Here is a 15,803-nt window from a genome sequence, read left to right on the forward strand (position 1 = left end):
TTCTCCTCAGAAAGGAAGGTTCCCGCCTCCTCCCTCCCCACCACTGGCTTGGTGGCAGGAGTCAAGGGTCTCCCTCAGGAGGTCTAGAACCAAACGCACACCCACCTTGCACAGTTGAGGCCTTGCTTACCAAGCCCCTGAGTTCAGCTGTCCAAAACTCATCCCCGGCCCAGGCCCACCGAACTTTGATCTTCTGGGAGGTGGGACTGGGTCTGGATGACTGGTGCTGGTGGTGGTGGTGGTGATGGCCGAAAGGCGCCCTCTGGAGGTAGGGACCTGAAAGCACAGGAGACCAGCCCTTCATGGAATCCCAGTGGAAGATGCTAAAAGGTTGGTACTCTGGTGGCTTCCATTCACTTCGGCAAGTCACTGTGTCCTGGGAAAGGTGCGACTTTGAAGGCTTTAACCCTGCTGAAAACTAAAATCCACTTCTCAATTATCTGGTAACCCAAATGGTGACATGGAACTAAACATCTGTTGTACGTGTTGTTGAATCTTATAAGTTAGTTACCCCTTTCAACATGATCTCAGTGAGAACCAATCCTTATCAACACAGAAAGCTGGGAAATATCCTCTTAACCTGAGGCAAGAGACCAGACATCTAGCTTTGAGCTTGCTACTAATTTACCACGTGAGCTTGACGGAGTTAAAAATGGGCCTTTTCCAGGTTGGGGGATGGAAATTAAATAGACCCCCAATAACCACATTCCAGTTCCAGGTTTTATGGCCAGGCTTCCATATACAGAGGAAATGAAGAAACTCAGTCCCTTTCCAGTTTGAAAATGGCTGCCTAGAGCTAGCCGGCAAGCTGCTGGGAGAGAAAGGGTGTCCGGCCACACCCTACAGTTCAAAATCTCGCTCCACCCACAGGCCTCGAGGCCTTCCCCTGCATCTTTTACCCTGGCCAGGGTAACTCTAGTTCCTCACTTTCAGTAATACACACTGAAGATCCTAAGGAAGAATCGCATTGAACAAATTCGTATTACCAAGGTAGCTCTTTAAAAAGAAAAAAAAAATGAGATCTGAGAGCAGAAGGGAAGAATTAACAAATAAAATGGTGAACAAACATTGGGAAGCTTGCTAGCACCCATGTCAACTCACTTTCAAATCAACAACCAACCACCACGGTGAGGAAGAAACGTTACCCAACACATGTTCTGCAGAAGCTCAAGTATGAGTAATTAAAAGGCAAATTTCCAAAATCTTAAGGCCTTCCTTTATTCAAAGCAGGCATCATTCTTCTTCCTGCTAGTAATAAACTTTTTTTAAAATTTTAACAGTAATATTCATAAATTTGCCCTGAAATGTCAGTGATGGATGTGATCCACCCTCCTGAATCGTGTGACTTCTTCAACAGATGGTCTCATTCCAAAAGACACAGTTTTTGGCAATGGATGGCAGGAGGCGGTTTGTTTTATTGCAAGTTTGGCCTCTGTTGTGTCTCACATTCACCTTTAATTTTTAGGTGATAGGAAAGGAATTTGGGTCTTTAAGGACTTGTATTAATTATGGTAAAGAAGATGATATTACTTTATTTTCCCATTTTTTAATATATAAAATCCACAGTTTTCCATTTACACAAAGCAATATTTCCTTAGGGACAAAAAGTGTGACATCTTAGTAAAAATGGCCTTACCTAATGTAAGTGAGCTAATTTAAGGCAAATATGCAGCTCTCTGGATTAATTAATTTTTGAAGTTACTAATGTGCAAATTAGACCTTTTAAAAAAGGACATTAAAAATGCTTTAAGTCTGCTACATGTAGCATACTTTCCTAACATGTCAACCATAAACTATTTCTTTATCAATCTACTAGCTTTATCTGTGGTCAGTAATTCATCCAGGCAATTTCCAGCCTAATTGCCAAGAATTAGAAATATCCTTCAGACATGTTAATATTTCAGGACATTAATAAAATAGTAAATAATTAACCATTTCATTCAAAGTATATTTACATATTAATAGTGCAAACAAATCACCCTACTGCTCCTTGGCATATTTGTAACCTGCATAATTTCTAAGTCATTAGAATATTTTCCATTTTAAAACAATAATTGGTCCTTTAATTAGGTAACTAAATTTTATAGACTTGTATATCTATTTGTTAATTACAGTTATTAATCACTGAAATGATACTAATAATTATTTCTTGCATTTCCTTTCCTCTACAGCTTTACAAGAGGTGAGTACAATTATTTTTAGACTATTTTAATGATTTTGTTTCCTTGATCACAGTGGTATCTTTGCTGAGGAAGGGAGGTGATCAGTCTGGCCTCTCAAGAAAATTATGAAGGGCTGTGGCAGTCCAAATCTTTCTGGCTGCCATAAAGAGAGCCCAACCTATTTTCCAAAATGGGTGGTGCTACCAAATAAGGCCAGCCTCCTAAAATACCCATAAGAAACTGAGAGTAAATAAATCACTGCTAGCTAGATTTCAGCATCAGCTACTATGAAACCCAAGATTTACCTAAGCTAGAGAAATTTTCAAAAATATTTTGAACACATTCTTAATTCACCAGTTGAACTGGAAGCATAAGAGATAAGTATATATATAATGTTTGCTTTCGTATATAACAAAATTTACCTTTTTTTATAAGTTTGTATATTGTGTTTTGAAATAGTCTATGAAGATAGTAGTAAATGAGCAATATGATATAATCCAAAATATATTTGTTTATGGCAGAAAAATGAGAGCATAGGTATGCATATGTATATGTCTATGTATAAAGTTCTCATAATAATCTTTTATTTATTTTCTTCTAGGGAACTCCAAGAAAGGTAAGAATCTAATATTTCTCTACAAATCTCTGCAATTATCAGACATAAAATCTAATGAAATTTAAAGTAAGCAAAAGAAGGAAAATGCATTGTCAAGATTTTGCCCACGTGAATATGTATTAGCTAATGCTTGAAAAAGTAGCTCTGATATTCATGGTAATAAAAAAAGTTTTATTATCTTCCAAAATCATCTCTAATTACACTTATGTTATACAAATGGAAATTTACATGCTAGAAATAAAAAGAAGGAAAACAAAATGATTGGGAGGGGGTGGGGAGAGGGAAATGGGGACAAAAATGTGAGGAGTATCAATGTGTGAGAAGTAATGCACCCACCACCTGATGAATGTAACTATAACCCCTCCATACATTACTCCAACAATAAAACTTTAAAAAATGACTTATCATTTTTGAGGTGGAATACATATTATATTAATGATAGGTAGTACATGAAAACTTTAAATGGCTTTAAAGATCTAACAACTTGATCACTTTTATCTATAGTAATCACCTTACTAAAATTACTGTGCATAATGTTGGTCTAATGACTAGAAATTATAATAGCCTCCAGTCCTTCACTTAAAACTACAAATAATTCTAATAAAAAAACATTATACTTTTACTTATTGTATTATGCCTGTTTCTTAGTTACTATCTAGTATGACTGGCTGGAATATTCTTACTAACTCTTTCTTACTGGGAATGGTTTGTTTCCTAGAAATTACCTAGATGTTTATGATTTTGCTGTTTATATCTTCCTTGTAGGGCCCTACTGGAGATAGAGGACCCCGTGGAGAGAGGGTATGTAATTTCTGAACTATGAAAGGGCTTTAGCCCATATTTGAATAACCACATATTAGAAGATAACAGAGACCAGTAATTTATAAGAATATTATGTACCCAGATAATTGTACCAACTTTTAAATAGCTAATGTCCTTACAGAAGACATGAATAAACATTATTATATATCATCAAAATTCGTTTTAGGTAGAAAATACTTTTTTAAAAAAGAAAACACTACGGCAGACATAACTATTTCCTTTGCATGGTCTGTCTTTTTGTTTTCAGTTGATCTATTCCATGCACACATAATTATATGTGTTTACCCACCACCATACAGTTTTCTTTTTAGCATGCTTTGTTCCTTTTAATATAAGATCTCTCATATAGCTTGAGAACAATAGCATAATCCCTGTCTAATTTCATATATGTAAGATTCAGGTTTACATTGTGTCATCCTTTCATGTTTATTTGGCATGAGTTACTACTCAGTTTTATATTATTTGCATTAGATAACACTGATACATAAATACTTATATTTCATGACAGTCATAAACTGCAGACTTATATGTGTTCTGCTCAATTTATATCAATTAATTATCTTAACATAAATTATGCAAATGATAGCAAATCAGCAGGGTTTTTTGTCTTGTAGTAAAATGACCTTATCAATTAATCTGCTATTCACACATCAATACCAAAACAATTGAACGCATTCATCAAAGCCAGAAACCAACAATCAAGATATATAGTATGCTCTTGTGCCCTGTAATAAGATTCATGAAAATTAGGTATCACTTCTATCTTTATTTGAATACCTTTATTTGAATTCCTATACGAATTAATAATCAATGGATGGGTCAGTTCTCTAAGAAAACTATTCTGTGTTATTTCTTTTGCTTCAATTACTATAGCATTTTCTAAGTAGCCTCCAGTCTATTCAGAATGTCAAATGTGGTAGGTTAAATTCCCAGCCTTCATGCACACAGAAAAGTCTGAACACATGATGGTCCAACATGCCTTCTCAGAGCTACCTTTCATAATGCTGTGTAGGTTTCTGTCTAATCCTATCCCCATTTGCTTTGTCCATAACAGGGTCCACCAGGCCCTCCAGGCAGAGATGGTGAAAACGGTCTCAGTGGTCCTCCAGGCCCCCCTGGACCTCCAGGCCCCCCTGGTCTTGGTGGGGTAAGATGGATGAAGAATTTTCAACTTTTATCCAACTTTACTCTCTTATATGTCTATTAGAAGAAAGTTCATTGTGACATTTATTTTTAGCAATGAAGAGGGAAGAAAATCTGCTCTTTGGGTTACTTCATTCAAGCTTCTGCTTTTCTCATTCTCTTTGTGAGCTCTTGTCAGTTACAGGACTTCTCACTGCATTCACAGAAGGTAGCTCTCTGGCCATCAGCACCATTATTTAATTTGGGGACTTGATATCTTTTATCAGTAAGGCACAAAAAGGAGGTGTTGCATTATTCAATATTTGATTAGATTGAATTACGTAAGTGAAATTCCTGATTGTAAGCCATTTCACAAATATCCTATCTTTTTGTTTCCCTTCTCTCTCTCTTCTTGCCTTCAAGTTTGCCGAACCAACATTCAAAGCAGTTTTAGGTTTAATTTGGTTCAAACTAATTTGAGAAAAGGACATTTTGCTTTTTCATTAATATCTTCTTTTAGCTTTATGTCTTTAACAATGGTACGAGTGCCAAATGGCCTCACTGCAGGAAGGAAAACATATTTGCTTAATTGGTTAGCAGTATGAATCAGAAGCCTGATTCTAATACCCAACTATGCCAATAAAATAAGACCTTTCTCCCTCAAAGATCTTATTATGATTGCTTATCTACTGAGTGCATTAAAAAGCACCTTCTTTAATAGAGCTAGTACTCTAAGAGAGATCTTTAACAGTAAAGTTATTTCTGTGAACTATTTTTTAAAAGTTTAATCTTCCAAGGGGCATTTTAATTTAATTTTCCTGTAAATGTGAAAACTCTTTATCTCTTTTCTGAAACTCCAGCAAGAAAAGAGTTTCCAGCTCTTTCTGTGTAATTCTTATGGCTGAGGGCAACAGGTAGAAATAATGACACTTTCCTCCTATTTTCTCTTAATTTACCAGGGTCTCTCAGGGATTCCAAGTTTCAGAACATTCTCTTCCTCACAGTAGCAGTGCTAGTTGGAACAGAAGGACAGATTTCATAGGGTTAACGTCTGAAAAGGAGATTTTATGCTACATGTATTTCTCCAAACCTGTTAGAAATTTAGCACAGTATTCAATTCTTCATCATTTGCTATTCTGTAAATAGCAATGGAAAAATTTCTCCAAGTATGATAGAAAAGTGACCAGTAAACATGTTATATATACTTGTTTTTATTTTATTTGAAACCTTCTAGAACTTTGCTGCTCAGTATGATGGAAAAGGAGTTTCGCTTGGCCCTGGACCAATGGTATGCTGATTTCTTTTTATCTTTGAAAACATTACTATAGAGAGAATTTATGTTAGGTATTACAGTGTTACGTATTTAGCTACTTAAGTTCATACCCAGCACTTAGGTCAGATGAATGGAAACTTTTTCTCTATTGGGATCTGTGTTAGGAACTTCAATTATCTTGATAAATATACCTCATTGATAATAGGTCTTATACTTATGTCTGAAAATGACCTTTGAACCTAGTCACTATAATGTAGACAAATCAATTTAATTCAAAAATATTATCAATGACTACTGTTTTATATTCTTTAACAGTGCTTAGAATGAATATTTATTAAGCTTCCTGACTTGGGCAAGATGAATCAATAAGTTCTAGTCCATCCACTTCATTTTGGGAACTGGAGGGTTTAAGAACCTTTCCAAGGTCATGCAGGCAGCTAATGAAAGAACTAGAATTAACCACTAGGCAAGAATTGTACACGTGTGTAGTCTTAAATAGAACATTCAGATTTCTCCAATGGGCTCCAAACTATGTTAGACATTTAAGGAGAAAGCAGAGACTAAAAGGATAGATTCTAACTTTCACGGAATTAACAGTAAATGAAATGTTTCCTTTTTCAGTTTTGATGAAAATGACCTTTTCAGAATGTTGATTATAAGTCAATACAGAAGTCAAATAAAATCTAGCATTTATATCACTCAACACAAATATTAGTACACATAAAAAGAGAAAATTTTTACTTCAATTAAAAACATTAGTTTGATTAAACACTACAAAATTTAATGCATATTTGATGATGCTAATTACTTGTTTTTCAAAAGCAATTATCTGCCCAGTGTTAACATGATCTTTGAAATACAAATTTTACCTGGGTATGCACTCACTATTCTCTCTTCAAAAGATTCTCTAGTGGAGCTAATGGTCCACAATAAACTAATACACTACAAGGCCAAGATAATATTTTCTGTTTAATTAACACTCTTGCTTGTGAAGTAATGTCCCTTTAATTGATGGTTTCCAATTTCCTGACTTTTTTCTGATAATTTAAAGTGTTCATATCTGAAATGAAAAATTGGAGGGCTGCTTTTGGCTTTGTTTATATTGGATATCTGAAATTAGTAGTTTCTGCTAATGTTAAACATTAGTCAGTTCTGAAGCAGAACCTATTTCTCAAAAAGCAAAAAAAAAATTAAGCAAGGCACTATAAATGTCATTTTTAAAAGTACATATAAGAAAGGAAAATTAATGTGGATTTTAGATTCCCCTACCTTGGGGAGTCTCTCTTTTGAGGAAGGGGTCATATTGTATTCTACTTTTAAATGTCAGTGAAATATAATTTCAGCTTGTTCATCAACACATATCCATGGACATAAGGCAAGCAATAGATATAATTTCACATATAGAGAAGATAGCAGTAATAAAGTATTAAAATAATTTTCCATGTTGGAAAGTCAATAACAACAAATTCCCACTGGGTCTCTTTCTGAATTAATGATTCATTATAGTTCATCTCAGTCTCCATCAAATAATCCACCCTCTATGTAAATGAAATTGTTGCAAATACATGTACAACTGAGCAAACATAATTAAGAATTTATGCTGTCAAAATCTTCTTCTTAATGTGCACCTAAACATTATTTCTGTTGAAAAGCAACAGCTTCCTTAAATGTCTAGGCAATTTCTAGAACCAAATAAATCCCATAATTAAATGCTATGCATTTTAAATAAAATCTGTAGTGTTTCACTCAAGGCATTAATACAGTGGGGGAAGCTTTCATTGCAATCTTCACGGTTACAGTCTTCACGAATCATGTACCTAAAATATTTTCAGCATTATGAGCAATGGGCTCTGCCGAGGAACTTGGGCAGGCATTGATTGCTACAGAAAGAAGTCAAGAATAGGTAGTTAGCTCAAAATCTAAAGATACTTATTTTACCTTAGTTTTGTGTTTTAGAATAAAGCAGATATGGGATAACAATCTACTGTCCTTCAGGCTATATTTTCCATATGGTTGACTCCTCCAGTAAAGTGTTTCAATAATAGTTATCTTTCCATCCATTGTTTGATATTTCCACCAATTAGCAACAGCTCTGAAAAGATTTCTAAAGTATTTTTTTAATCTCCCTCAAACCACTAAGAAGAACTTTTTGATCCTTCTTAATGTATGTTTGTTGTCCCCTCTGACAATAAAAAAAGAATAACCCATTTTCTTAAAGAGAATGACATATGATCAAAAGGATCCATTCAAAATGCTTCACCAGCTACAGGAGAAATCACATGTTTTGTGCTTGTAAAAGACAATTCACAATATTTCACCTTGTTATCTGATATATTTTATATATGCTTAATTGGTTATTTGAAATAGGATAGGGAAGGGGGAAATCAAGATGGGGGAGGGGGGAAGGGGGGAGGGAAAGGACCATGACATGAAAAAGGGTATCAATATTTGTGAAGTAACGTACCTTCTATCTGGTAAATATAATGTACCCCTTCTATTAATTACAATTTAAAAATATATGAAAAAAAGACAATTCACTTCCCTGCACTAGAACCACCTCAATACACCCAACTGTACACATTCTGACGGGCACCTAGCACCATCCTATCTGCTGATTTGGCTGGGAGATGAGGAAAAGCAGAAGGAGAGGCTGGGGATATCCCAGGGTTCTTAAATCCTCCCTTGGAAGGGACAGACATGGAATTAAAACCAGTATGGTTCTGTTCATTTGTTCATCACAAAACATGTACGGCACAACAGTGTCTGCTCTTTACTCCATTTTGCCCAACCTAACTTACCTGACCTCAATGAAAAGCCAGGACAAACTTGTCAGTGTTAACCATATCTGTCTTCTTTACAGGGCTTAATGGGACCCAGAGGCCCCCCTGGTGCTACTGGAGCTCCTGTGAGTATCAAAGACTCAGAACTTCTCTTACAAAGGAGACAGTATGGGGAAAAAAGAAATGAAGGCTTGGGCTTGGGAAAAGGAAGGCTTGGGCTTGGGATGCAGCTCAGTGATGGAGTGGCTTACTTAGCACATGTAAGGACCTAGACTGGATTCCCAGCACCATCAAAAAAATGAAAATAAAATTATAGGCTGGGACTGAAACACGTTTTCTTTTCCAGGGTCCTCAAGGATTCCAAGGACCTGCTGGTGAGCCTGGTGAACCTGGCCAAACGGTGAATACTTTGGTTTCCCCCGCCCCCCCACCACCAGTAATAAATACCCTTGGATGTTTATGAATGTAGTTCTAACCAAATTGTGGGTCTCCCATTTTCTTAGGGTCCTGCAGGTGCTCGTGGTCCACCTGGTGCCCCTGGCAAGGCTGGAGAGGATGTAAGTATTTCTCTGAAGCTACTCCCCCAAACATCATTTAAATCAGCCCCTCAGCAAGAATTTCTGGATCACTCTCAAATAAGTATTGTTGATCTAGGAATGTAGCTTAGTGATAGAGTATTGGCTAAATAAGTATTGTGTCCAAAGGTGAATATACCTGACATAACTTCTTTCCATATAGGAAATATTTTTTAATGAAAGATTAACTTACTTGTACTTAATGAAATGCAATTCTCAGTTAAACGTGTACGTGTGTCCATATTTTTATGTGGAATTTTGTCTTCTGGTATGAACACAAGGATGTCCCCCACTTTTGTCTGCTAGTTTATCAAGTGTTGCCATATTGACCTTCCAATACCATCATGTTTCAGGGTCACCCTGGAAAACCTGGACGTCCTGGTGAGAGAGGAGTTGTTGGGCCACAGGTAAGACTGTTTCCCATAGTCTATAGTCCTAACTTAAGCACTGAGCATCTTCTTAGACATAAGGTAGTTGCTAAAATAAGCATGTGATCATTGGTAAATAACCGTCACTGTTACCTGTAGTAGTGACTGAAGGTATGTGACAAGTAAAAGGACACAGAAAAAAATACATAGATTTTTATTTATCACGTAATCCAGTATTTGTAACACCAAGCATACTACAAGTAACTAAACTGTGCTTACTACAAATATCACAGTCTCAGATATTCACAATACAGTTGTGACTCTGTACTTAAAAATATATTAACTTTTGTTAGTATATATCCACTCTATTTTGTTAGCATATATCCAGTACCTGACAAACATAACTGTAACCCCTCTATACATCACCCCAACAATAAAATACAATTTAAAAAACATTTTTCAAAAAAATAGACTAACTTTTGATTAAATCTGCGTTTTGATGAGAGGAATGACTGAAAATTTTGATTAAATCTGCATTTTGATGAGAGGATTTACTTTGAAAGGATAAGGCGATATCTTTTTACTTAGTGTGATATGTTATTCACTTTCTGCATTTCTTTTTAAGGGTGCTCGTGGTTTCCCTGGGACTCCTGGACTTCCTGGCTTCAAGGGTATCCGGGTAAGCACATTCTTTACCCCATGAGACAAAATGTGAATTACTTCATTGGAGAGGAACTCAGCTGAACTCCTGGGGGACACAGCCTGGCTTCCACTGTCATGGAGTTTTCCCAACAGGAGAAACAGTTAAAGTATCACACTTGAAAGGAGAGAGGGATGCTGTTTTGCCAGTCTATCCATAGCTACCAGGAAACAGGATAGAGAAACTGTATGGGATATGCAGTTACTTTATGGGTATTTAGAATTATTTGAAACATGTAACATTATAAAGAAAGCAAGGACATGAGTCTTTTTCCAGCATCCCTCCCTTCTCAAATGCAAGGAGGTAATCTGACTTACCTGGGCTATGAGCCAGCTCACCTGGAGCTGGAACACTGGACTCTGCTCTACTGCAGTAGTCACAGGATCCACCCAGGAGATAATAACTGCCAAGAGAGAGGATTTCTATTGCAGTCACTGCAATAGAAGAGCACTTTAATAATATCCATTGCCTTTCAGGGACACAATGGTCTGGATGGATTGAAGGGACAGCCTGGTGCTCCGGGTATCAAGGTAACATTGACTTAGAAGCACTGTTTTGAAACAATCATACGCAACTCCCTATCACCATCAAAAGGTATATTTTGATCAAAAAACACATCCTAAAAAGTATATTATTTCCATTTCTATACTTGAAATACCCTAATGATGTAGACAATGAGGTTCCATGAGAAAAAGCCAATAATTAGCATCTATTAATTTAATATCTAGCATATTAAACAATTGACACAAAAAAGAATGCTAATGGCTTCTTCCTCCATTTTGTCTCCTCCTCTCATAGTTTTAATCAGCCTATGTGGCCAAAATAAAAGTAAATAAACATAATCTGATATCAGAACACTATGGGCTATTTTAAGCTGTATTTTAAGCCTTGACTGTAGGGCTAATTAGATAGGTACATTTATGTCACAATACACTTTTCAACCTCTTTCCTGTGATTTATCTGTATGCACTCAAAAAAATTTTAATTAGGTAATTAAAGTCTCAGAAATATGTTATCTCTTGCCTAGGCTCTTCTCTGACAGCGATTTCAACTATGAAATGTGCTCTTTCCTATTAAGGAGATAATATGATATTAAAGTGAATACCAACATAATTACAGATTAATGAGTAATGAATACTAGCAAGAACAGAAAGAAGTATGAAAATGGAGAATCTGTTCTAACTTTCCAGCTGCCACAAAAATGGATAAGGTCAAACTCATTCTCTCAAGAACCCAATATCACAGCTCAGACTACTAATCACAGAGCTGGAAGGAGCTCTGTAGGTTCTCACAGAGAATGAGGGAATCGGGGCTCAGGAAGAGTTAATGACTTGCCCAAAATCATGCACCTATTGATTAGAAAAGTATAGGCTTGACTTCCTGATGTCCACAGCAGTGCTTATTCCTGAACAAAATGCTTCACATAGAATGAAAATCTCATATTCTTGTAGACCTAAATCAAATTTATCTGGAAGGAAAGACGTTTTGCATGGTATTAAGTCACAAACCACTACTGGTGGCATGGTTATTTTTACTAGGCATGAGAATATAGATTGGAAATCCTATGACAGCTGTGAAAATATTATTAGGATGCTTCAACATCTCATGAGGTTTTTATGAAAATGACAACATTAAGTGGTCAAAATAACTTCTAGTACAAACACATTCCTATTGAAAACAGAGTGTGTCTCTTTTTGTGATTCTATTCCTAATATATAAGCTTAGTCTAGTGCATCCAAATAGCAGCATCTCTCTAGCACCTTGATATTTGGTATATTGAAATAAAATCTCACACTTTAACAATTTATATGTGTCTGGGATAATTGAGAAGCAATCTAAATGTGTAAGAAATATTCAAAATATGTGATTGATTCAAGTTGAAATAATATGATAAGAAATATGCAATTATATGTATGCATACATATGCCTGTTTAATGAATGAAAATACATATACATCCATATAATGAACAAAACATTCATTTTTTTTCCTCCATGTAGGGTGAACCTGGAGCCCCTGGTGAAAATGGAACTCCAGGTCAATCAGTGAGTATTGATTATTTTATTACAGTTCTAACTCTGTACAGTCTTTACAAGTTGGAAACTTCTTTAATGTTTTTGCTATTTACCATTTCACTGGGTGTTGTATTTTTTGATACTTCTCTAATAGCCTTTTGCATGCTTAATTGAAATCCACTACCTTTTACCTGGTATTAGAGCAAGATTTATTTATTCTTAGTGGATTCTCGTGTGTGTGAAATTAGACAAAGCAAATGCTGCTTGTAATTTGAAAAACAATAGCATTCTGGATTTTATTGAAAAATATTTCTTCTAGGGAGCTCGTGGGCTTCCTGGCGAGAGAGGACGTGTTGGTTCCCCTGGCCCAGCTGTAAGTGTCTTGTTTCTGTTCATTCCCCACCCACACCTTCTTTTCATGCATCTCCTGAAGTCTACACTTTAACTTTCCACCTGACCCTCTCTCTTGGTGTCCTTGCCAGGGGGCCCGTGGCAGCGATGGCAGCGTTGGTCCCGTGGGTCCTGCTGTAAGTGTTATCCTGGGGACTTTCAAAAGGTTGCACGTATGGGGCAGGAGCTGTCCAGTGTCTCAATTTCCTCTGGCATACCATCATGTTAGACACTTTCCCAAAAGGTCCTATGAGATTATTTTGACCTTTCCACTTATAAACATTGTAGGGTGTCGGTAAATACTGGATTTGGTAAATAAAATAAAGTTTGCCTCATACTGGTTCCCTTGACAGTCCTTCCTTGAGAATCTCATGTCAACAGACCAGAAATCAGTTTCTTCTTTATCTGGATCCAATAAGATCAAGACCCTCAAGACCACATCCATCTTCTCATGTTGGTGTTGTCATCGTCATTGTCATCATTGTTGCTTTCTTAATTTACTTAACTGGAAATTTCTCCCACCTTCTTCTCTGATTCTAGGGTCCCATTGGGTCTGCTGGCCCTCCAGGCTTCCCAGGCGCACCTGGTCCCAAGGTAAAAACATCAGCAACCATTGTCACTATCTTGATAAACTTTGTACTAGAATGCAGGGGGATCATTACAGAGATTTCCTTAAACAGTCCTTCCCTTCAGTGGATCTAGAATGTCCAGTTTTTTTTTTTTCAATCCAAGTTTGAAACAGACCATCTAACTGCACACTAGACACATAGCATGAAAACTGATTCTCTGTGACCTCTGCCAAATAAACTCCAAACTTATCATTAGGACTATCTAGGAACCACACTCAGTCACCAAGAGACAGAAACAGGGTTAGCACAGCCAAATGGCAGTTAGGCTAGGAATGCCAGTCCCCCCCACCCCAAATCATGTGATAACAAACCAGAGGAGGTAAATGATTGTAATTCTGAAGTCATCTATTACAATGTTGTGTCCTGATGAAAGAGATGAGCTTATTTGGTGGCTAATCCCTAGGTCACTTTCCACTTCAGGGTGAACTTGGACCTGTTGGTGCTCCTGGTGCTTCTGGTCCCGCTGGTCCCCGTGGTGAAGTGGGTCTCCCAGGTCTTTCTGGCCCTGTTGGACCTCCTGTGAGTAGCCTCACTGAGTACAGGGATCAAGGTGAAGTCAAAGGAGAACAGAAATGTTCCTATTAAGCTTTATCTCTCTCTTTCCTCTTCCTTACAGGGAAACCCTGGAGCAAATGGCCTCACTGGTGCTAAGGGCACTGCTGTGAGTAAAACGTGCAGCATGAGTTTAATGGCATTTAATGTGTGCTGACTCTCCACTTTACAGCCTCACCACGACCGCACTTGGTTTTCCAATAGGGCCTCCCTGGTTCTGGCGGAGCGCCTGGGCTTCCTGGTCCCCGTGGTCTTCCTGGTCCTGCTGGTGCTGCTGGTGCCACTGGTGCTAGAGGACTTGTTGTAAGAGGGCATGGGTGTGGCTTTCCGCATGCAAAATACGGCACATTTTCCCATTGTCTTAACAGCTTTCTTTCTTCCTCATTCCTTTCCTTGGCACTTTTAGTTTGTATTTTTAAAATAACTTTATTTACAGACATATACACCCCCGCATCCCCCCCTCTCTCTCTCTCTCTCACACACACACAAACACACACACACACACACACACACACACACACACACACAGAGTCCTAAACTTTTGCCAAGTTCTATGAAGTAGTCACCATTCCATTGACACCAATTCATTCCCAGTAGGCCATTTAAGTATGAACTAGCTTTTCCTTATCTTAACACACAAATATTCCAAGTTATTTGCATGCAAAAACCAGTTCTAAGCAACTTTTGTCATTTGACCACTGTTTCTGTGCTGGCTTTTAGGGTGAGCCTGGTCCAGCTGGCTCCAAAGGAGAGACTGGTAACAAGGGTGAGCCTGTAAGTAGTTCTCTGATCACAATTTTGTGGCCTATCCTTTTGGTGCACTTTTATGAATATACATATGTTTCTTTTTTTCTTTTCTTCTCTTCCTGTTCTTTTCATTAAATAGGGATCAGCTGGTCCCCAAGGTCCGCCTGGTCCCAGTGGTGAAGAAGGAAAGAGAGGTTCCAATGGAGAACCTGGGTCTGCTGGCCCGGCCGGGCCTCCTGGCTTGAGGGTAGGTTCCAGGTGCCTCAGCACACCTGATACACGGGAGGCAGACGGTAGCACCCTTTTATTGGGAATTGATCACGATTGCTGAGAGCATTTTCTAGATGAAAGAGTTATCTGCTTTCCATCTGTGTTTACTAAACCAGTGACTCTCAAGTTTGGTATGTTATAAAATTAGTCAGGGGAAAACCATGTTGACCTACTTCTGCAAGATGCCCATCTGCATAGTTTGGGTGCCGAATTTTGGCATGGTTTGTGTCTGCAGGGATCACCAGGTTTTAATGTGCTCTGCCTTGTGGGATTCAAGAGCTTCTCTCTCTCTCTCTCTCTCTCTCTCTCTCTCTCTCTCTCTCTCTCTCTCTCTCTCTCTCTCTCTCTCTCTCTCTCTCTCTCTCTCTCTCTCTCTTTGTTTCATGTGCTTTCCTGCAGGGTAATCCTGGTTCTCGTGGTCTTCCTGGAGCTGATGGCAGAGCTGGTGTCATGGTAAGCTGTCTATCACTCATTTGGGATCACGAAGCTTGGTAAATCTGGTGATGGGAGAGGGAGTCATTGGCGTTAGCATACTCTTGTTCATCCCTTTCTCTTTTAATAGGGCCCCCCTGGTAATCGTGGTTCTACTGGTCCTGCTGGGGTCCGAGGCCCCAATGGAGATCCCGGCCGTCCTGGGGAGCCTGGGCTCATAGGACCTCGAGTAAGTTTCAGGTCAATTCTGAGCAAGTCATTTCTGTCACTCTCTCCTTTTTTTCTCCAAAGGGTTGGTTAATTTTGAAGAACATAAAAAAAATATCTAAAGAAAAAAATTTGGTTTCAACTC

General features: G+C 37.8%; 1 protein-coding gene across 1 annotated transcript in view; it reads left to right on the forward strand.

Moving 5' to 3' along the window:
• The first annotated feature begins 216 nt into the window (after positions 1 to 216).
• Positions 217 to 15,803, forward strand: part of Col1a2 (collagen type I alpha 2 chain) — a 35,323-nt gene continuing 19,736 nt past the window's right edge. The window contains exons 1-23 of the mRNA XM_090332229.1: positions 217 to 268; positions 2,172 to 2,182; positions 2,764 to 2,778; positions 3,544 to 3,579; positions 4,655 to 4,747; positions 5,957 to 6,010; positions 8,856 to 8,900; positions 9,122 to 9,175; positions 9,279 to 9,332; positions 9,704 to 9,757; positions 10,344 to 10,397; positions 10,895 to 10,948; positions 12,417 to 12,461; positions 12,751 to 12,804; positions 12,914 to 12,958; positions 13,362 to 13,415; positions 13,871 to 13,969; positions 14,067 to 14,111; positions 14,207 to 14,305; positions 14,723 to 14,776; positions 14,889 to 14,996; positions 15,419 to 15,472; positions 15,582 to 15,680. Coding sequence (XP_090188355.1) covers positions 217 to 268; positions 2,172 to 2,182; positions 2,764 to 2,778; positions 3,544 to 3,579; positions 4,655 to 4,747; positions 5,957 to 6,010; positions 8,856 to 8,900; positions 9,122 to 9,175; positions 9,279 to 9,332; positions 9,704 to 9,757; positions 10,344 to 10,397; positions 10,895 to 10,948; positions 12,417 to 12,461; positions 12,751 to 12,804; positions 12,914 to 12,958; positions 13,362 to 13,415; positions 13,871 to 13,969; positions 14,067 to 14,111; positions 14,207 to 14,305; positions 14,723 to 14,776; positions 14,889 to 14,996; positions 15,419 to 15,472; positions 15,582 to 15,680 — 1,332 coding nt within the window. The remainder of the gene's footprint in view (positions 269 to 2,171; positions 2,183 to 2,763; positions 2,779 to 3,543; positions 3,580 to 4,654; positions 4,748 to 5,956; positions 6,011 to 8,855; positions 8,901 to 9,121; positions 9,176 to 9,278; positions 9,333 to 9,703; positions 9,758 to 10,343; positions 10,398 to 10,894; positions 10,949 to 12,416; positions 12,462 to 12,750; positions 12,805 to 12,913; positions 12,959 to 13,361; positions 13,416 to 13,870; positions 13,970 to 14,066; positions 14,112 to 14,206; positions 14,306 to 14,722; positions 14,777 to 14,888; positions 14,997 to 15,418; positions 15,473 to 15,581; positions 15,681 to 15,803) is intronic.

The sequence above is a fragment of the Megascapheus bottae genome, chromosome 5 (assembly GCF_031878675.1).
Source record: "Megascapheus bottae isolate mThoBot1 chromosome 5, mThoBot2.hap1, whole genome shotgun sequence".
Lineage (NCBI taxonomy): Eukaryota > Metazoa > Chordata > Mammalia > Rodentia > Geomyidae > Megascapheus > Megascapheus bottae.